General features: G+C 52.7%; 2 protein-coding genes and 2 long non-coding RNA genes across 14 annotated transcripts in view; 2 read left to right on the forward strand and 2 right to left on the reverse strand.

Annotated features, from left to right (window-relative positions):
* RTEL1 (regulator of telomere elongation helicase 1) overlaps nucleotides 1–1,612 on the forward strand; it is a 50,569-nt gene extending 48,957 nt beyond the window's left edge. For 5 of the 6 annotated variants that reach the window (XM_074888286.1, XM_074888289.1, XM_074888290.1 and 2 more), the window contains one exon: nucleotides 153–1,088. In XM_074888286.1, the coding sequence (XP_074744387.1) occupies nucleotides 153–227 (75 nt within the window). In that variant the 3' untranslated portion in view covers nucleotides 228–1,088. Of the gene's footprint in view, nucleotides 1–152; nucleotides 1,089–1,545 lie in introns of those variants that run through there. The other variant, XR_012631430.1, reaches the window with a different exon arrangement.
* Nucleotides 308–11,245, reverse strand: LOC141951711 (uncharacterized). 2 transcript variants are annotated; one of them, XR_012631432.1, is made up of 3 exons: nucleotides 10,403–11,245; nucleotides 1,502–1,646; nucleotides 308–410 (listed from the first exon to the last, which is right to left on the reverse strand). It is a non-coding gene; the product is annotated as an uncharacterized LOC141951711 (long non-coding RNA). The 2 variants fall into 2 exon arrangements; XR_012631433.1 differs by lacking the exon at nucleotides 10,403–11,245 and adding an exon at nucleotides 9,124–9,246.
* Nucleotides 3,022–16,324, forward strand: TNFRSF6B (TNF receptor superfamily member 6b). 5 transcript variants are annotated; one of them, XM_074888300.1, is made up of 7 exons: nucleotides 3,022–3,072; nucleotides 7,443–7,526; nucleotides 7,607–7,709; nucleotides 9,226–9,302; nucleotides 9,862–10,246; nucleotides 12,417–12,614; nucleotides 15,435–16,324. In XM_074888300.1, exons 1-7 carry the CDS (start codon nucleotides 3,061–3,063, stop codon nucleotides 15,710–15,712), a joined length of 1,137 nt encoding a protein of 378 aa, XP_074744401.1. In that variant the 5' UTR covers nucleotides 3,022–3,060; the 3' UTR covers nucleotides 15,713–16,324. The 5 variants fall into 5 exon arrangements, with proteins under 5 accessions (XP_074744401.1, XP_074744403.1, XP_074744405.1 ...); XM_074888302.1 differs by lacking the exon at nucleotides 3,022–3,072 and adding an exon at nucleotides 7,815–8,122 and having other exon boundaries at nucleotides 7,476–7,709; XM_074888304.1 differs by lacking the exons at nucleotides 3,022–3,072; nucleotides 7,443–7,526; nucleotides 7,607–7,709 and adding an exon at nucleotides 8,659–8,677.
* Nucleotides 15,739–18,070, reverse strand: LOC141951712 (uncharacterized). The gene is made up of 2 exons (XR_012631434.1): nucleotides 17,531–18,070; nucleotides 15,739–16,273 (listed from the first exon to the last, which is right to left on the reverse strand). It is a non-coding gene; the product is annotated as an uncharacterized LOC141951712 (long non-coding RNA).
* Between the last annotated feature and the right edge of the window lie 2,681 nt (nucleotides 18,071–20,751).

Below are 20,751 nucleotides of genomic sequence, written 5' to 3' on the forward strand. Positions count from 1 at the left end.
AACTGACTGCACAGTAACACTGCCTTGACAAATATTAAAAACACTATCTTGGGGACTGTAAAATGACTACATGGCTTATCATTCATATTAGACAGTTGCAGACTTGATAGAGAAATTTAATATCTATGTATTTTGTTCATTTATTTATATAGATGGTGAAGAAGTGCCCAGAGTGCCACAGTGATGTGAAGAAGCAGCGATTAATCCAAGTTTTCTTCTGGTCCTAATCTCACTGACAGGAAGGATGAGTACTTTGCACCAGCAGGAAGAAATCGCTGCACTCTGGCTCTCGAGCTGAGCAGCAGCAGGATGAAGGTTCATGTAAATATCTTTGATTCATACTGTGCACCAACACGTATCAGTTCTTCCTACAAAGGTGATCGAGTCTGAAAGGTCTCTCTCTCCAACCACTGGCAGGAGACAAAGCAGAATATTGTCTTCTGTTAGAACTAAGAAGGTTAATTTCTTAATTACTTTAGCCTGTAAATTCTGCTGTGGCCACCCAGGCTGAAATTTTATATCCTGGGGGCGACTGTCACTCACAGGCCCTTCAGGTAATACCAGATCCTGGAAAAACCCTGGAGACGGTAGTACAGTGGAACCAAGCTGCCCAGACTCCCCATCCTTACCCCCCTGGTGTTCCTGGAAGAAATGATTCACACTGGCTGTCTGGCAGCATCTGCTGTCTCCCATAGCAGAAGATCCTGAAAGGGTGACTTTTTTAAAAAAAAAAAAACAAAAACAAATTCCCGTGGTCGGGTAGCGAACATGTGCACCCCAAAGCCTGATTCCTTCTGTCGTGCTGGGATTTTTTTAAAACATGCTTCTAAGGAGGCTTTATTTTCTGCTCAGTACTGATATTTCCACTGTGCTTGTGTTATCTGATGTTTACTTTCCAAGAACAAAAAGGAACTAATTGATTTAGAACTTTAAAATAAATTGGGTTAGATGGGTTAAAAAAAAAATCCTTCGTACTTCCACTCTCTGTGAGTAGTGGATGTAAGTGGTTAACCTGAAAAACTGTATCAATTGTAAATCTTCAGTAGCGACTGTAAATTAAACTTTAAATAAAACCATTTTTGTCTTAATTGGGTTTTGTTTGATTTAAAAAAAAATTTTTACAGGATATAAAAACATTGGGTAGGAGTAAGTGGAAAGGGTTATACTGTGGGATTTTCGACACTTGAATATTTTTTGTTTCACAAAAATGAACAAAGGATTGTGTTGTCACTTGCTAATTAGTTTTGGGGTTCCTGTGAGGACAGAGACCCTTTATATAGCATATGTTTTCAGAATTGTCTGGAAGAGTATATTCTTTAGTAATTTTAGGGGTGTTTTTTTTCCTCAGCCTGTTGGTGGATTTTCATACCAATGGAATTTTGGAAAATTTGATGTTAATAATTGATAAAATTGAAAACTGAGCTGCATTTTAACAAAAATATCAAAGGTTCTTATTTCCCCCAGTTATGGAATTCAAAACTGGTGTCACTTCAGATCTCACCGTTGCTGGGATATTGGTCCTCACTGAGAAATTTCTTTTTTCAGACTGGAATCCACTTCCCATAGAAACAGTCTCGTAGTGTGTGTGATACTGCCTCGTGCACTGAAGTGTGAGTATTCCAGTCAGGGTTCACTGGTCAGACTACCTGAAGAACAAGAAAAGTGGTGTTCTTAAATGGCAGTGAAACAGGAACTTTCTGTATTTCATTAACTAATAATTAGAAATAATGGAGATTTAGATGGGAATGAAGGTAATTTTGGGCTAGCATATATTCTGACATGTTTAAATCTGTGAATGAATTTTACCTTCTATTTGTGTATTGGTTCAGCGCACTGCTGATAGTGGCTTAGGTTCTGAGAACAAGAATAAATATAATTCAGAGAAAGCTCTAGATATTTGAAATCTAAGTGGGAAAAAAATACAGAAAAATGTAAAAATGAACAGGAAAGGATTTGGAGTGACGGTGTTGAAGGCAGTAGCGTTTAACTCTTGTCTTTCAAAAGGGCTCTGAGTTTTGTAGCGAGGTGGCTGTTGCGTTTAATGATGGAAAAGCTGCGTTTCGCTGGACTGAAATCTTACCAGAAACATGGAAGAAGACAGCTTTGTTTCCCAAAACCAAAGCAACTCCATTCCTGAAATGTGCTTAACTTTATTTGTTGGTCAAGGGGTTTTTTGTTGAGGCTGCACCTTCACAAGTTGTGCCCTGAGTGCTCTTTATCATCATTTGTTCTCTTTTGCTTTTTTAACAAGTATAGCAATAACTATTGCATTACAAAAGTGGTTGTTTTTTTTTTTTTAAAAAAAAAAAATCGATGCTCTCAGGGGAAGGCAGGTCAGGCCAATGCTGATGTTTGTCAATCAGCAGCTTTGGGGTGATGTGGATTCCCTGTGTGGGACAGGGGTCACAGCTGCTTCCGAGCACGTCCCTGCAACTTCTTCCAGACGCTCGTTTTGAATTCTCGGCGCTGTCTTGGCGAGGAGCGGAATGGGAGATCGGAGAGAGCAGAGCGAAGGCTGGGAGCAGCCAGCAGCACTGTGTTGTTTAGTGGTAGAGTAGTTCAGTGCCTTGTCTACTCTGAAGATCTCTCCATGGGGAGAACTGCAGCTTAGTGCTTATGCCACTGGAGGGAAACCACGGCCCAGGCCACGAGCTTTGGCTGCCAGTGAGGCAGTGAAATGATGGCTTTGGGTTTGCCTGTTGGGAATTGCCTGCTACGAACTGCAGAACTGCTGTGGGACCCAGCAAGACTAAGTGAAACACTTAAAGGGACAAAGATTATTACACTCTTTTTTTTTTTCCTTCTCAGTTAGAATATTTTTCTAGCTGTGCTTTTTCCTTGCCACTAGAGTTGTTTTAGTTCTGGAGACTGTTCCTAGCTGGGCATGCTCTGTTGTTAGTGAGATGGAGCGGAGGAACTACGTTAGAAATATCTCAGTGCCATCAAGAGATTCCCACGTTCCTTCTCTTACTCTTCAGCAGTTGGATCATCTTGCTGCAGAGATTTACTGTTGATGTGCCTTCACTAGCTGAACCCTCTGACAAGCTCTGAAATGCTTCCATGTCCCCATGGGTGAGTCTGCTGTGCACAGATGGAGTTGATTTGGAGTTGATTGGCTTCGTTGCTGCTTTCTGCTGCAGTGGGGATCGCACTGCAGCGGGTCTGGAAGGCTGGTTCCCTGCTGCCAGCAGCTCTTGGGCAGGACGGAGGGATGCGAATGCGTCCTGGAGATGGGAGAGCATCCAGCCTGCGGGAGGTTGTCCTTGTTGGAGGCTTATCTGCTTAGTTTTAGCCTTAATGACAGAATTTAATGATTCTGTCGTTCCTGACCTGTCTTGGAGAGGTTTGCTGAAAAGTTATGCCTGTCAATTAAAAAAAAAAAAAAGGCAAGCTGCTGCACCCCTGACTGGTGATGAGCAAATAGGCTTTTACATGGCATTGTCCTTCAGCAGGTTTTACTGTAAACCCAAAGGAACTCTTGTGGGAAAACACGACTCTGAACTTGAGGTCTCCAGGTCTCTACCCTTGCAGATCGCTTGGTGTCACTAAACAGCAGCCCTGTTCCCTCTTAGAGTGTTTACGCTGGGGCTTCCAGGGCGTCCCTCCCTGGTTTATGGTAGACATGTGGCAGCGAGGTTACCTGTCCTCTGGCCCTCTCCAGCCTCTGCCCCGTAGCCGGGCACTGCGGGGTCCGTGCCTTCCCCGTGGCAGGTTGCTGGAGAATCTGTTCTCACCAAGGACTGTCCCCACGCATTTCCACTCCCCAAATTCCAAAGAAATGTTCCGAGGCTTGTGCGTCACCGAACCTCTCGTGACCCCGATACGATCCTCCTAAATGTGTTTAGAATGCTGCTTCCTCCCCCACCGCCCCAGCGATAAAGCTGCTTCCAATGAAACCTTGAAGAAGAGGGTCTGTAGGAACCAGCTGTCAGGACGTGCTGCAGATAGTGATCTCTTGTCGTCTTGGAACTAATTGAATTTACAAGAAGGAGACACAGATGGTACATCACTTATGAAGAGCAGAAAGTGAAAACAAGAGTTGTTTCAGAAAAAAAAAAATCTAGATTGCTCGAAGTGGTTAGAGGAACTGATCCCAGTGGAGTGCTCAGGAAGAGGAAAACCCATTGTGGACACTCCTTGGTGATTTGGGGCAGCAAATGACACATGAGTTACAGATCATGAAGGATGTAGATATTAATCTCTGTTTATTGCCCCTGCCTTGCCAGTGCTATGACTGTACCTGGGATAGTGTCTTGTTTTAGTGGTTTGTCACTGAAAAGGCTTTTCCCGTTGTTTTTCCCACGTAAGGCTGAAAGGACTTGGGAAAGAGACCAAAAATAACAAAACAGCTGTTTTATAGGAAAGACGTGAACTGTGTCTTTACTTGGAGGAGTGGCTACTGACTGAGAGTGAGGAATTTCTTTGCTTTTCAGATTTTTCTCTGAATTTTAGTGAGAAACCTGATTTTGCAAGAATAGTTTCGAAAAGCAGTGCTGCTGGGCACCCCGAAGCTCCCAGAAGTGTGAAATGATGCCCTGTGTGGGGAAGTGAGATCAGAGCCATGAGAACATGATGCTGAATCCCTTTGCTAAGCTACCTCTGCAGGTCAGAAAGTCAGTAGTGAGTCAAGTTTTTGCTTTCCAGTGACCCTGTAAACCCACGCTGGGATGTTCACTGGACAAGTGAAACAACAGACAGGAAAAGATTGATCGAAGGTGGTTATTCTACTGGACTCTGACTCCCTAAAAGATTGAGGTTGCTCTTTCTGTCCCACTGACGTGGTATTTCACACTCTAAATATTAATCTGACAAATTTTTGTCAGTTAAATTCAGAAAAAAATTAATTGGTGATGCTACAGTGCGGTGTGGTGAGGAGCTGCGGACTTCGAGCTCGCTGGTGACTTCCATCGCAGCGGTTACCGTGAGGAGGACACAGGAACTGCCCTGAGGTGCCCTCCAGGATGTACCTGCCTCTGCTTCGTCCATCTTGCGGGTCCCTCCACCCACGCAGAGGTGTAAGCAGGTGCTCTTTGGTTTTCTTTCAGTCGAAGCAGAATACGGAGGGAGACAGAGAAGAGATGAAGCCGTTCAGATAAACTCTTTTGAGTAATCCTCTCACAAACGTCGCAGTGTGACCCTTGGTCACTTCAAGCTACTCACGAGTTTGCAAAAGGCTTGATGACTTGATTTCTGTTGCAGCTTCTTGGAAAAGTCCAGATAGGTCAGCAAGAGGGCTGAAAACAGGCTGAAGAACCATGGGAAATCCGCCATAGGAAAACTGAGATCAGGCTCCTGCCTACCAGAGAAGGAAACGCGTTGCCGTTGCACGAAGCTGCTCTGAAAGGCCAGGCTGTCCTTGGCTGGGCTGAGCCCAGACTAAAGAGGCTTCGCTTAAACTCTCCAGCCAGGGCAGCTGCAGTGTGGGTCTTAGTGCTTGACTCAAACTAGTGATGAATTTCACCCAAAAAATATCTCCAAGAGGATGTGCCTCAGTCCCAGGGGAGTGCTGGGAGGTTAATTGATACATTTAATTACTGAGATGATGCATACTGACAAAGCAAAGCCCCATTAGTCCTTGGCTTATGTCAAAAGGTGTTACAAGTCATGGGGATTACTTTGGGGAGCTACAAGTGCCTCAGATAAACCAGCAGTTGAATTAAAATCCGTTTGAGAGCGGCCTGTGAAGATCAGCCCATTGCCCCTTCGGTGCAAATAAACACAGCCCAGGCCCTGCAGTCGGACCGAAATACTGAGCCCTTCGCCTCCAGCTGGAGCCAGAGTTGTTTCTTTAACCATGGTGGGGAGAAACTGATCTTCCTGGAAGGAGCTTTGGATTCCTTCTGACCATAGGGGATTGCTTCTCCCTGGAGAGCAGGAAGCTGGGTTTGATTTTCTTTGTAAATGGGGTGTTTTAGCTCTTGTAGGTTCCATCTTTAACAGCATTAAGAATAAAGTCCAAGAGATTCCCCATTGGCAGATCCAGGGACTGACAGGTGGAGGCGAGAGGCTCGTTCTGGTGTTGCAGAAGGCAAATGCTCAAGTGTTAATTCTCTGTAATGATACGCAAAATGACTTGGCTGCTGGCTCCTGGGGAGAAAAACCTCCACGTCCTCTCACCACCTCACTAGGGCTCCACCTTCCTGGAGACTTCGCACTCGCTTTTTGAGGGCCTGGTCTGGTTGTGACTGTTCACAAATGCCTGTTCAGAGTCTCTTTGAGACAGATGCTGCCTCCTCTCCTTGGGGGTTGCTGGAGGACGAGGGAGACTGTTAGGGATGAGCTCCCCCCTCCCCAGCCACAAGTGCCCCCAGCTCCAGCCCATGTTACTCTTCAGGACACCTTCTAGATAGCACCTGGGTATGAACAAGCTGTTTGGGCCTGGGCTGTGCATGTTGGATAATACCAACATACAAGGTGTGAGTAGACATGGAGGGAACAAGTGTGAAAAGATTATTTGGGGGCACGGAGAGATGAGGACACGAGGAGCCCAGTTTTCTTGCAAAGGAGAGAGATGCTGCTCCAGAGGGTTGTGGTTCGGACCCACAGCTCAGCCCTGTGTGTCACAGCTCTCAAAACACTCATTGTGGTGTTGGGCCTCCCAATATGAAACAGAGTACAAAATTTTCCAAATTTTTCTGCAATTCTGTATTTGGTGTTTGATGCTTAGAACTGCTCAGTGGCCTGAGCTGCCCTGTAGAGCAGAGGATGGAGGTGGGAGTGGGAGATGCTCGAGAGAAATACAAATTGTGACAGCTGCCCGAGAAGCTGATTTCGAGGGTGTTGGGTTGGCTTGTAAAAACGGGTCCTATTCCTTGTGGGCAGCCCTATTCCCACGTGGAATTTCTTTCTTGCAGCTCAAAGGGTGGGACATTTATTCAGAGCCCCAGCGCGGGTACCGAGTGCTGCTGTTTTCAGAGGCAGCAGCTGGTGTCCTCGTGGTCAGAGGTCTCCAGCCAGCAGAGCCCGACCCCAGACCAGTGAGACTAAAACCAGCACTTCCACAGCAAAGGACTTGCGGGAGGATATTTTAGCCCCTTCAGTGCCTCCACAGGGGGATTTTTGGGAAGTTGGGCATTAAACAAGTGTGTTTATGGACTGGCTACTGGTTTTGGACTGGTGTCTCCACACTATTCTGAGCCAGCAATGCTTTGTGGGCTGGTGGTGGTTATCCCTGGTTTATCTTAGAGATAATACGGGTGGTGCCACTCTGCTGGTTTCAAACCTACCAACTGGTATGGTTCCCAGTCGCAGGCCTGCTGCTCACCGCGCCAAGCCGGGCCTGGCAGAGCCCTGCCTGAGGCCGGGGGGGTGATGGGGGTGTCCCAGGACCCGTGGGCTGTGCCCGGAGGAGAGGCCGCAGGGTTGTGACGTGGGAGCCGGGGGGTTGGTTTGTGTGATGGTAGCGGCACAGGTTGCAGGGCGCTCTCTTGCCCTTTTCTCAGATGAAGATGACGTTAAGGGAGTGCAGTGCAAAACCCACCGGATTCCCCAGCTGGCTGCTCCGGGCCTTAGGATGTGATTTGTCGGTAGGTGTGTTTGTTTTCTTCCCTTCCACTGATTGCAAAGTTTAAAACCAAGAAGAAAGCTGAACTTTTTTTTTCCTCAGCTGTTTGGAATCGCTTGCAGCTTTCCCCCTTTTCTCTGCCTTGGGGCACCGTTCCTGACAGGAGAGGTGGTGTCAGGGAGGGAACTCAGCGGCTGGGTTTCAGGTACAGTGTGTGCTCTGCTCTTCACCAGCTCACTACGGAGCTCTCCTGCTTTTACACTCTTTTTTTTACATCCTGTGCTTTTCCTCCTTCCCCTGGGGCTTGCAGTTTGGGGGCTGGAGCAGGGGGACCATCAGCCCCCCAGCCTGCTCCTTGCAGAGGTGCCTTTGGATTTTCTCGCCTTCAGAGAGAAGCGGGTGAGACGGGCAGAAGGACCCAGCACCTGAGGCTGACGGATTTACGCCAGGGCAGCGCAGAGCGGGCAGGCACAGCCTGGCTCTGCTTAGTGCTGTGCCTACAGCCTGAGTTCAGGGTCCACTGAAATCTTTGGGGTCTCAGATTTACAGCAAAGTGGCACCTCTAAGATAGTTAAACGCCGACCTCCTCTGCTGCTGGATGTCATTATCCCCCAACAGGTACCTCTGAGTGTTTTAGCATTACAGTCGGAGTTAGGGTGTCATCCTCTGCTCCTGAGAAGGTTAAAGCTTCAGGAATGCATTGCCTAATCACTCAAAATTGGGGCTGTTTTAGCAGGGTTAGTGCCCTGGGCCCAGCGGGGGGGTTGCTCCTGTCCCTGGCTGGAACACCCCCCCCCCCCCCAGCACCACTTTCACTGCTTCCAGCCCCGGCCCAAAAGGGCTCCTCTGGGCTGTGGTTTGGGGGCGAACTGTGCCCCCAGCAGCCAGAGGCAAAGGCTGTTACTGGGAAGTTATTTACAGGCTGGGAACAGCGTGTTCACGGGGGGCATTTCCCCAGCCAAAAAAAAAAAAAAAAAAAAAAATCCTCAACGCGCCCCTGTCCCACTCCCAGCTCTGCGCTTCCTACCTGCCTCCTCCTTCCGCACAAGTCAAAAAAACACCTTTTGCTGCCCCGAGAGCTCCACACAAAAGCAGAAATGGGAGCGAAAGGAGCGTTCGGGCAACCGCGGAGCTGGACGGGGCCCCGGACCCGCCACACCGGGAGCCCGGGAGGTTGGGGCGGGGGGGGCCGGGATCCCTCGGGCCTTGCGTAAGAGGGTCTTTCCCACAGGCTGGGCTATAAAGGTGCTGCCCGGCGAGGGGAGAGGCGCGGAGCGGCGCGGAGCGAGGGTGCGGGGCAGGGAGCGCTCCCGGGGAGGAGCCGCTGCCGGGGGCTGGGATGAGGAGGGGAGGGATGGGGCTGGGGAGGGAGGGCAGGCGCTCCCGGGGGATGGGATGGGGTGGGATGGGGAGGGAGGCCTCGGCTGCTGCCCCACCGCCTCGCCCGCAGCTGCTGCTCCCGATTTTGGGGGTGACTTCCCTCCTCCGAGCACTTACGCATGTCGGGGCGATGAGTGAGTCAGGAGCGGGGTCTGCCGCTGCCCCTGGGCCGGGGAGAGCCGCGTCTCCCTCGGAGGAAGGACTGTTATAAAAACTCAGCCTTTCATAACCGTCCTTACCCGCCCATCGTTCTCTTTCAGCTTTAAAGCCGGGCGGCGGGATCGGTGCTGCTGCTGCCGAGAGGAGCTCCAGCCCCTGAGGAACTCTCTCTGTCTCCCCAGAGTCCTGGTCACGGCGCTCGGAAGCCCTCGGTGTGATGCCACCCCGCCACGTGCCGAGCCGAAGGCATCTGTCCCAGGTAACGTGCTGTCTGCTCGGAAGGCTGGGAACGTGAGCTGGGAAAAGGACGGGGGGGACAGACACCACTCTGGGATCTTCCGGTCCTATATGGAGTGTCTGGGTTCCCAGAAAAAGTTTAGTTCCTATGGAGCACGCTGGGGATTTGCTAGTTTGAAAAACTCCCCTTCTGCTTCTTGATCTGCAAAGGTCTTACCCCAAATGGTGGGGAACGGACTGGGGTGAAAAGAGGGGGAGAATGAGCTGGAGCTGCTTTTAGCACTAGAAGAGGGAAACAGGGTTGTGAAGGCACCACAAAATGGGTTTGAGAAGCATCGTTTGGGGAGGGAGCTCTGCCACCCAGGATGGCAAGCGGAGGGTGATGGGGAGGCACGTGGGGGGCAGCGGTGGGTCCCCGGTGCCACCGTTGCTTCACCCCTGGGGCTGGGGTCAGAGCGTGGCGGGGGAATAATTTCTCCCGTCTACAGCGGTAACGAATCCTGTGGCGCGGCGGCCACGTTTGCCGCTTCTGCCTCTGCGAGAGGACGAGCTGAGGGCTCTTTGCGCTGTCTCTGCTGCAGTGGACGTTTGCCCCTCTCCTCCTCCTCCTCCTCCCGGCTGAGCTCGGCTCCAGCGCCCAACCCACTTACCCATGGAAAGATGCTGTGACACACGAGAAGCTCACGTGCCAGCAGTGCCCGCCGGGGACCTTCGTGGCACAACACTGCACCAGGGACAGACAGACGGTGTGCGAGCCCTGCCCGGATTTGCACTACACACAGTACTGGAACTACCTGGAGAAGTGCCGGTACTGTAACGTCATCTGCGAGGAGAAGCAGGTGGAGGTGCAGCAGTGCAATTCCACCCACAACCGCGTCTGTCAGTGCCAGGAGGGCTACTACTCCGAGATGGAGTTCTGCATCAGGCACTCCGAGTGTCCGCCGGGCTCTGGCGTAGAGAAACCGGGTAAGTGCCCTAACCAGGCGGCCGCGGCAGCAGTGGGCGTGCTGCGAGGCTCTTGGCACATCCCAAAATCTCTACTGGAGCTAAAAATCAAGGATGGAGCTAAAAATCAAGAGGCTGACGGTTGCCTGTAGCCTGACCTATTCCCTTTGTGCTCACCAGCGTGCTGCCGTCCTTGCTAGCATGTGAAACTGGTCCCAGCTTCTTTTCCAAGGAGTGATTTGTTTGGTTTTTCCCTCACTTTTGCTTTGAAAAGCCTTTGAAATCCCCCAGCACCACGCTCAGTTGGGACGTGGCAACCCTGATTACTGGCTTCACGTGCTGCAACAGGCAGAGCTGGGCCATGATTCACCCGTCCCAGGAGCAGCAGCTCGTCCCAGCGGGGCTCTCAGCGGGTGGAAAAGTCTGAGCAGCTCCAGCTCCTCTGTCAGCTCCCTTTTCCTTGCAGGCGGGTAGCCAGGGAGCTAATTATCTGGCCTGAAAAGGGCTGTTAATGATGCAAGGGTAGGACTGGTGAGCGTGTAGCTCTGGGGCTGGGTTTTGTGGTTTTTTACTGAGTAATTTGGAGCAGCTGTATTCAAAACATGAAATGGATACGTGGATAGGTTCCAAAACCATAAATCAGCCTCATTTTGTTTCACGTCTGGGGGAGATTCACGAGGCCGAGACGCCGTCTCCTGGTAAGATGTAAGTCACAAGAGATTTTTAAGGGGGTTATTTTTCCCTTGTTTCCCCAGCACAATTTGCCTGCTCCCTTCGTTGCCCCCATTTCTATGTGGGCAAACTTTCTAAAAATACAAGTTGCCTACGAGCAGGTTTCGCTTTCGCTGTTCCCTGAGTGTCCGAGGACCAGGAAACCACAGCGTGGGCAGCATCAGCAAAACCAGCGTTACCCTGCTTCGTGCTTTGAAGCGTGGAGGCTTTTGAAGTCCTTCCATGTGCGGCACAGAAGAGCTCCAGGCTCGCAGGCCAGAGGAGAAATACCTGTTGTTTTCAGCTGATGCTGATGGTTAAGGTTTGGGGTTTAATTTTTTCCATAAGATGTGACTGTTACAAAACACGGTAAAGCAGCAAGAGCTGACCTCGGTCTCCAAGAGTGCGGGGAAGGCCTCTGAAATTAAACATCAAATTTGGCTGGAGGGTTGGCTGGAGCACTGAGGAGCCATGTGAGCAAGCTGGGGCATTTGAGGACAAGCTAATTTTTTGTTATCATTATTAATTTTTTCTAACAAATGGCTTCTTGTGTGGAGAATGATGCTACCCCAGCCCAGAGCTCCGAGCCCCAGGGCAAGGACCAGTGCAGGCGGGCAGAGCCCGGGGGCTGTGAGCTCTTGTGGCTGGACGGGGATGCAGTGGGCCCTGGGGAGAGCTTGCTGGCTTCCAGGGCAAATGGGTGCTGTGATCCGTGTGCGGTTCCTCTGGGGACACGGGCTTTTTTTAGGGTTTTCCATTAGCAAATATCACTCAGGCGTTGGGATCATCAGCTGCATTTGTGGTAGAGCCAAAATGGCCCGAGGCGGGTTGCAACAAGGTGGAAACCTTGTTCTTAACTGCATGTATGAAGAGGAGATGAAAAGGGACGTGAGGTTTTCTGCCATCAGGGCCGTTCCCTCTTCTCCCAAGGAATGTGTGAGACACCCTGGCGCAATCTCGCTCCCGCTGGTCCCTGTGAACCAGCGGCGGGTCTGGCCCGGAGCCGGGTGGGGGGGGGAATCTGCGGCGCTGCAGAAGCAAGAGGTTTTCACCTTCTCAGCAACTTTTACTTTCACTTGGCCAGGAGCCTCCTGACTCTGCTGTGAATCAAAGGGCCGGTTTGTCACTCAGTTTACCCATCGTCCCCGCTGGTGTCTCCTGCCCAGGAGGTGGCCCTTTTCCATAGCAGATGAGATCTCCTGGGTCTGGAGGCTGGTGACAGTTTATCAGCACGTACCAAATGCTTTGGCTTGGGAGATGAGGGGGGAAAGCGTTGCTGTTTGCCCTACAAGAGGACACACGGTCCCCGGGGTTGGGGGGGGGGGGCGCTGCAGGCGATGATCATTTCCAAACCATCACCCTGGTGCTCGAATGGTGTCTGGTACTTTGCTCTGCTGACATTGTCCCCAGCTCCCACCCCTGCTCCCCTGCCAGCTCGTCACCCCAGGCTGACGCTCCCCCCTTCCCTCCCCGCACACAGGTACCCCCTTCGAGAACACCCAGTGCCGCCCCTGCCCACGTGGCTTCTTCTCCTCCTCCAACTCCAGCACCAAGCCGTGCCAGCCACACCAGGACTGTGAGCAGCAGGGGAAGGTGACCAACGTGCAGGGCAACAAGTACCATGACACCCTCTGCACCTCCTGCAAACTGGGGGGAAGCAACAGCACGCAGGCACCAGGTGAGCCACAGCTCTGCAGGCCGGTGGGGGGATGCTGGGACCAAGAGTGAACTTTCTGGTGACATTTTCTATGTAGATGCAAAACGAGGTGAAACAGCTTGTAAAAGTACGGAGTGATCCATAATTAATAGTAATTATGGATAAAATACAGACTGTCTGCCTTCCTCTCCCTCCGGGGTCGGTCCTGCAACGGCCGCTGCTCAGCCAGAGCCCACGCAGGCTCCTTGCTCAGCGAGAACAAAGAGCTGGCAGTGAAATCCCGCTGGTTCTCACCAGGAACTGGGGTAACTGGGGGTGCTGGGGCACGAGGACAGTTTTGGCGGCTGTAGCTGATAGCTCGCAGTGATAACCAATACTGGTGGTCATGTAAACAGACGCGGTGTGAAGGGCCAAGCCACCAGCTCGGCTCCTGACATCTTCCCGCGTTCGCCTCTCCCGGCTTTCAGGCTGTTTTCCAGGAAGTTTCTATTGCGGCCGCAACCTTGTCTCGTGCAGGTTGGATGGGGCAGAGTCCAAGGTTCATCGGAGCTGAGCGTAGGGTGGATTTTGACCTGTTAGGTGAAAAAGTGGAGACGTGGTGTCAACTGTGTCACCGTGATAGTGCAGACGTAGTGCTGAGCCTCGGCGGAGGCTGAAGGTTGGGCAGGAGCTGCCAGTGGACACAGATCATGGGATCATCGAATACCAGGTTGGGAGGGACCTCAAGGACCATCTGGCCCAACCTTTCTTGGCGAAGGAGCCAGGGACAGCGATGGGCTGGCTCTGGGGCTGCTTTGTAACATGCACCCCAACAAGTTAGGTTAAAGGTTGGACTAGATGAGCTTCAAGATCTTTTCCAACCTTGATGATTCGGTGATTCTGTGAAATTAGGGGATAAGAAAGGGACTGAAAAGCATCTCAAGGCCCTGATGTCAGCTGAGGTGGGGCAGGCACCCGCTCTGCCCTGAGCATCCAGCCTAGATAGACAGGAGATCGATTCAGCGTGACTGACCTGGGTGGCAGTGAACCTGCGCTCTTGAACTTCCAAAAAAAAAAATCAATCATAGAGCCATAGAAGAGCCCAGGCTGGAAGGGACTTTGAAAGTTCATCTGGTCCAACCTTTGATGGGAAAGGGAGCCTGGATGAGTTTATCCAGCGCCATGTCCAGCCTCGTCCTGAAAACCTCCAGCGATGGGGACGCCTCTGCATCCCTGGGGAGGTTGTTCCAGTACAAAAAAATGAAGCTTGATAGAAGAGCTTCTCCATGGAGCAAGGAGGCTCTTCCCCCCAGCAGCGTGGGAGAGGAGCTCTCGCCTTTCCATCCTCCCCTGGCACCGCCAACATGGGGCATTTCCCCTCACAAAGCCTGACTCACGCCCCGAGCTCCTCGCCAGGAGAGGGGATGGGAAGCTCCGTCGTCAGCAGGACGCGGTCCCGGGGAGCTGGGGGTGGTCAGGTGAGAGCAGCGTCAGCAGCACGTGCGCTGCCGCTCCTTAGGCAACGGCATCCGCGGCCAGCCCGGCCTTTCAGCTATTTATAGAGCGAGAGAAGCCCATGAGCAATGGGAGCTGACGGGTATTTTTAACTCTGGTTCGTCATGATTTCACTCGGGAGGCGTGCAGGCACCTGCCTTCCTCCCTGCTGCAACAGCAACCGCCGCAGCGATTCAGTATAAACCCCGAGTCTGCAGGAGAGGCAGAGTCTGGGCAAGGGAGCCTGACCCACCCCACTATAACCAGTGAAACCTTTCCCAGTTTACAACGACACAAAACTGGGCTAGTGTCTCCTTGATTGAGTAATCGTTTGGCCTTGGTTTCTTGAAAATTCTTTGTGATTTCATTCCTTACACTGGACACACTCCAGCGGCACTTTAGCCAGGACAAAGTCTGTCCAAAAGCTCCAGTCTGGGCTGTGCCTGGAGCTGATCCCGTCCCAAGATGTCAAAAATCTGTGTGGGGAAATGAAACTATCAGGAAAAATAACGTGTAAATATTTACTGCAATTACTTAAGGTTTTTCTGGAGTTTCCCCTCTTCCCCTACTCCCTGGCAGGGAGGAGCATGGAAAAGGTATATTTACTTTTTAAAAAATTACAGGAACTTTTACACATTGGTTTCTAACTGCCCCGTAGAGGCTGCTGCTGGGAAATCCAGCCTGTGGCGAGGGCTGGACCCAGCCTCCCAGGGCAGTTAGCTGGTGGAGACGGGCTTTGGCCAGTTAATGATGCTGGATTGGTGCTTTCCTCCTTCCTCTTCCTTCCAACCTCCCTTTTTTCCAGTTGCAAGACGTGTATTCTGTTTGTTCCACCACACGCTGCCGGCAGCACGAGCCGGCTGCCCTCCCTCTTCCCCCCTGACTTGGGCAAAGGAGGAGCCTGCTGCGAGCCAGACGCTGCTGCCGGGACTCGTGTTCTGCCCGGGCAACCTGCCTGCGTGGGCAGAGCGGGGTGGGTGTGGATGTACGTGGCCAGGGGAGCTCAAATACCCCCCGAATGGGGAAGGGGGGCTGTGAGAGGCAGCTTTCCTGGCAGGGCTGGGAGCCCTGGTCTGAGCCGCAGCTGGAGAGTGCTGCCCAGGTGAGGACAGTGTCGTAGGAACACCGAACAGTTTGGGTTGGAAAGGGGCCTTTAAGGGCCATCCAGCCCCACGGGCAGGGACATCTTCACCTAGATCAGGTTGCTCAGAGCCCCGTCCAACCTGGCCTTGAATGTTTCCAGGGACGGGGCATCTACCCCCTCCCTGGGCCGCTGTCCCATGGGGAGGCTCGGTAGGGCTGTGACCTGCTCTCCCGGTGTCCCGCAGTCACCTTCCCTCTAACCTCCGGGTGTTTTTCTCCCACCAGCTCTAGGAGACGACGACTGTGAGCAAGCCATGATCGACTTCGTGGCGTATCAGAACATCCCCATCCGAAAGCTGAAGCGCCTGCAGCAAATCCTGGAGCACTCGCCGAAGAAGCAGTCGCTGGGGACCAAGGCAGCCGTCCAGGAGAAGTTCAGGACTTTCCTCACCCAACTCAAAGAGGGGCACTACGAGGTCACCAAGGAGCTGCTGGACGCTCTGCGAGCTGCCAAGCTGCACTCCATCGAGGAGAAGGTCCGTGAGCGCTTCCTCCTGGACTGAGAGCATGAACTGAACTTTTCGGGTGGTTTTGGTCTTTTTTTTGATTTTTTTTTTTTTTTTTTTTTTTCTTCTGTGGCTTCATTAATTTATTAATCTTTCCAAACCTAACTTGAAACGCAGCGTTAGAGAGGAGCGATGGGTCAGAGTCAAAGTGTGCTGTGGCAGCTGCGGTGGGTCCTGCTCTGCGGGCGGAGGGATCACTCCCTGGGCGCTGGCCGCTGATTTTCCAGCACTCAGCAAAGGTCAATATTTTATCAGAAGAGAAACATGTGGCCAGGGTCCTTTTTTCTGGGGAAGAACCCAGCTCCCCCTTTTTTTAAGAAAACTGTCTGGCTTTGTTTACAACTGTCTGGGCTTGGTTTTGTCGGGGGTTTTTTTAGTTATTTAACAGTATTTCCCACAGCGGATTCACTTGCATTGGTTTGTCATGCTTTGTTTGGAGAAGGGAGTTTACTGCTGAGACACACGTTGGGTGTAGGATGCCTCTGAAGTCACTGGTACAGCCAGCTTTAAATTTATTTCTAAACTACCTGTTTTTATACCATGTGCGAGAGATGTTTTCTAAAGAAAGAAACAAAAGAAGTTATTTTATTATACGATTCTCTGCCACCAGAGCCCTTTCCTAGTCTCATTTGGAGGAGAGAGGTGGTGTTGCCAGTCCCAGACCATCACCTTCTGGCTCCACTAACCCTTGCCTGCTTTTTGCACGTGCTCCACCCCCTGATCACACCACACCAGCCACCCACACCACACAACAGCCCACGGAGCCCAAACCCAGCCTCCCTGAGCCACGGCAAAGCGCAGCCTGTCTGCGCTGGGATCTGCCGCCGGTGCGGGCCAGGGCGAAGCTCACATCTCTTGGGTCAGGCCCTGAGCCCCAGGTCTGTCCCCGTGTCACCCTGAGCCCCAGGTCTGTCCCCAGACCTGCGGGGAGGCTGTGGCATGTGAAGAGGTGTTTAGTCAGCCAAGAGCTGTGCATTGGGGCACTTGTGCTGACCGCAGGTCAGGTTTTTTTTAAGCCTTGCAGATGTCACTTAGGGAAGTCAACAAGGGTGACCCTCTCAGGCGTTTTCCAGTCTGTAGCAATGATGACACAGAGCCGACATCTTCTGCTTTGAATGAGTCTGACTTTTTTATAGCTCTTTTTTAGCTGAGTAGCTGCCAGGAATAGTTTGTGGTTCAAAAGAGGAGTATTTTCCCCCAGCTAAGAGCTGTTAAAAGCACTCTGAAGCATGTGCTATGTGGAAATGCCCCCACACTTCCCCCAGGCGGGGACATACTGAGTACAAAAGGGGATTTTAACCTTCTCTCGCTGCCCACAGACACATCCCGGCTCTTCTCGCAATGCCCAGTTGTTCATCCACGGCTGGCAGAATGAATGGGGCTGATCCTGGGGGCAGCACGTGCCTTTTCACTGTTCCAGAGCTCTGGAGTCTCTGGATGTCTGCTCGTGCCTGCCTGGCACTGCAGACTTGCAACCGGGGACCCCAGACTTGCAACCGGCTCCCCCTGGTTTCGGGCTCTGGGGCTGAAGCAGCTCCTGACATCGCCCTGGGTCACTTCAGCCAGGCACAAAGAGAAGCAGAAGGCTGAAAAGAGCAGAGGGGACCCCTCGCTCACACCTCTGCATTGAGCCAGGACTGATCCTGGCAATCCCCTCACAGCTTTGTCAAGCCTGGTCCTGAAATCCTACAGAGGCGGCTGCACAAGGGGCTGTAACTCCCCTCTCCAGCGCTCAGTTATCACCATGTCTGATCTCCACCCTCCTGAGCTGCTTTATTCCAGTGAGCTGCAGCTCAGTCCCCAGGTGCGACTTACCCCGAGCCCCCTGGCAGTAGCAGAGTGCTGATGCCACGGTCCAAGAGCAGCCAGGGCAGGAGACAAGGAGCGTTTCCATCTGAGTACTCTGAGAAACGAAGGTCTAAAGGAGAACAGGGATGGAGGGTTGTTAAGTGTTGGAACTGCTTCCTGTTCTTCGTCCACGCCACCCTGGCTTCTTGAAATAAGTATTTACCCTGAGAGTCAGGGGGGAGAGAGGGAAAACGAGAGAAACTGGTAATTGTTATCTTGGATGCCGGTTTAGTTGGGTGATTTTTCCAGACAAAGATGTGCCTTTTCTGTGTATTTTTGGGGATAGAAGACCTCACTCCTGAGTTGGAAGTGCCCATGGGACACTGTGGCTGAGCTCGGGGTCTTGGGCCACCTCGTGTTGTCCTTGGAGCTTGTTGCTCTTCTCACCAGCAAGGTAAAAGCCGGGGTGCAGGCTGGAGGCTTCCACCAACTGCAGAGCGAGCCAGGAGGTGGCCAGCTCCAGGCCTTGGGCTCCTGGCTGAGCTGGGGCTGCTCACCGGTGGCTGCAACGTGGCTGAGGGCTCCAGGGGAGTCTGGGTCGGACCAGGCATGGGCAGAGCTTAACGTGGAGAGGCTGCAGTCCAGCCGTGCTCAGTCCCGTGCTCCTGCAGCAGCTGCTTTTGGAGGTTTGCTTCCACCCGCAGGTTTGCAAGAGATTATAGGTCCCACCGCTGTGACTCCGAGGGGCCAAACACCCCCAGGTGTAGGTGGTGCAGGGGTGAGGGGAGCCACCTGGCTCCTTCCCATCCTCCTGAGAAGTGAGGCCTTGCCGAGCCCCCGTGGCCCTCCCAGCACCGAGTGTGGGTCAACCATGTCCGACCCCTCCTTGGAGGGGACACAGTGGGTGTCTGTCACCCATGTACCATGCCAGGTTGCAGTGGGGGGCACAGACCTCGGCTCGACGGAGTAGGAGAGGATGCTTAAATACCTGGGCCCCAGCCTGTGTCAGACAAGCTCTGGGCTACCAGGCTCCCCCAGCCATTGGCCAACGCAGCCGGGAGCGAGGGCCTGGGGCAGGCAGGTGATGCCTTGTGCCACCCAGCAGCCCCCCAAGCTTTGTGCCGCCGGGGCCACTTGCTCTTCCAGGATGTGCCGTGAGCACCCACGTCTTACGATCCTGCTCTGCCAAGGTGGTTTTGAGCGGGAGGTGCCTCGGTGGGTGTTTCGGTGTTGGTGCCTCGGGAACCTTCCCAGGCAGGCGACGCTCCGGGCGCCGGTGCCACTTGCAGGCGGTTTGTCAGCAGTGCTCACCCTCTCCCCAGGCCTCCTGCTGCCGTAGTCTGTGGTCTCCCCCTGACCCAGGTCCCCTCATGCCAAGTTAGTTGGAATTTCTTGCACAACAAAGTTTCTCCTCGCGCGGGCTTGAGGATAATGTGACAGCAGGGGATCTTTCTGGTAAATACTGACCTTTATAACAGCGTCCAAACACCCCAGCACGTGAGTCCTGCTTGGCTTCCAGGAAATGGGCTTGCTGGGAAAGCCTGTGGTGCTGACCCCAGCTCTGCCCACCAGCCCCCCCTCCCTGGCTCTGCTCCCACCACCTCGCACCCCGACCACAGCAGGAGGTCACTGACCAACCTCTGAGTGATCATAAGTTTAATTAGTTGAAAAGGTGAAATAAGAGGATAAAAACCCCTTTTGGTTTTCACTGAAGTTTCCAAGGTCCAGAAGGAGAAGAGGAACAGTCAGCAGGTGAGCTTCTTCCTGATAATTACTGGTTTGTGTATGAACTGGGCTAAAGACAAGTACTTGGTAACATCTGAGAAGTTGTGGCAGTCCAGCAAAGTTCCTGCTGACTGGAAAAGGGGGAACATAACCCCCATTTTTAAAAAGAGAAATAAAGAGGACCTGCGGAACCACAGGCCAGTTGGCCTCACCTCTGTGCCCAGCAAGATCATGGAGCGGGTCCTCCTGGAAAGTGCTGGGGCACATGGAAAATCAGGAGGTGGTTGGTGACAGCCAACGTGGCTTCACTAAGGGCAAATCCTGCCTGATTAATTTGGTGGCCTTCGACGACGGGGTTACAGCGCTGGTGAGTGAGGGAAAAGCAACGTCATCTACCTGGACTTGTGCAAAGCGTTTCACACTGTCCCACATCCTTGTCTAAATTGGAGAGACATTGATTTTATGGAGGGACCCCTTGGTGGATGAGGAATTGGCTGGATGGTCGCACTCCAAGAGTTGTGGTCAACAGCTCAGTGTCCAAGTGGAGAGCAGTGACGAGTGATCTTCCTCGGGGGTCGGTGTTGGGACTGGCGCTGTTTAACATCTTTGTTGGTGACATGGACAGTGGGATCGAGGCACCCTCAGCAAGTTCTCTGATGACACCGAGCTGTGTGGTGCAGTGACATGCTGGAGGGAAGGGATGTGCCATCCAGAGGGACCTGGACAGCCTGGAGAGGGGGGACGTGCAAACCTCATGGAGTTCAACAAGGACAAGGACACGGTCCTGCCCATGGGTCAGGGCAATCCCAAGCACAAATCCAGGTTGGGTGAGGAGTGGCTGGAGAGCAGCCCCAAGGAGAAGGACTTGGGGGGGTTGGTGAGTGGAAAACTGACTGTGAGTCAGCAACGTGCACTCACAACCCAGAAAGCCACCCGTGTCTTGGGCTGCATCAAGAGAAGTGTGGCCACCAAGTTGAGGGAGGGGATTCTCCCCCTCTGCTCCGCTGTTGTGAGACCCCCCTGCGGTGCTGGGTCCAGCTCTGGGGGCACCAACAGCAGAAGGACACGGACCTGCTCGAGCGGGGCCAGAGGAGGCCACGAAGATGCTCGGGGGGCTGGAGCACCCCCCTGTGAGGACAGGCTGAGAGAGTCGGGGGGTTCAGCTGGAGAAGAGAAGGCTCTGGGGAGACCTTAGAGCAGCCTCCCAGGACTGAAAGGGGCTACAGGAAAGTGGGGAGGGACTCTTGATCAGGGGGAGAGGGATAGGACAAGGGGTAACAGGTTTAAACTGACAGAGGGCAGATTTAGATCAGATATAAGAAGAAATTCTTCCCTGTGAGGGTGGGGAGGCCCTGGCACAGGTTGCCCAGAGAAGCTGCAGCTGCCCCCTCCCTGGAAGGGTTCAAGGCCAGGTTGGACGGGGCTTTGGGCAACCTGGGCTAGTGGAAGGTGTCCCTGCCTGTAGCAGGAGGACTGGAACTAGATCCTCTTTAAGTTCCCTTCCAGCCCAAACCAAATTAAAC

The sequence above is a fragment of the Strix uralensis genome, chromosome 18 (assembly GCF_047716275.1).
Source record: "Strix uralensis isolate ZFMK-TIS-50842 chromosome 18, bStrUra1, whole genome shotgun sequence".
NCBI lineage: Eukaryota > Metazoa > Chordata > Aves > Strigiformes > Strigidae > Strix > Strix uralensis.

Excerpts from the sequence above, each read along its gene's own strand:
- TNFRSF6B (XM_074888300.1), top strand. Across the intron at positions 7,710-9,225 it reads ACTCAGCGGCTGGGTTTCAG|AGTCCTGGTCACGGCGCTCG; the intron begins GTACAGTGTGTG and ends CTGTCTCCCCAG. Across the intron at positions 10,247-12,416 it reads CTCTGGCGTAGAGAAACCGG|GTACCCCCTTCGAGAACACC; the intron begins GTAAGTGCCCTA and ends CCCCGCACACAG.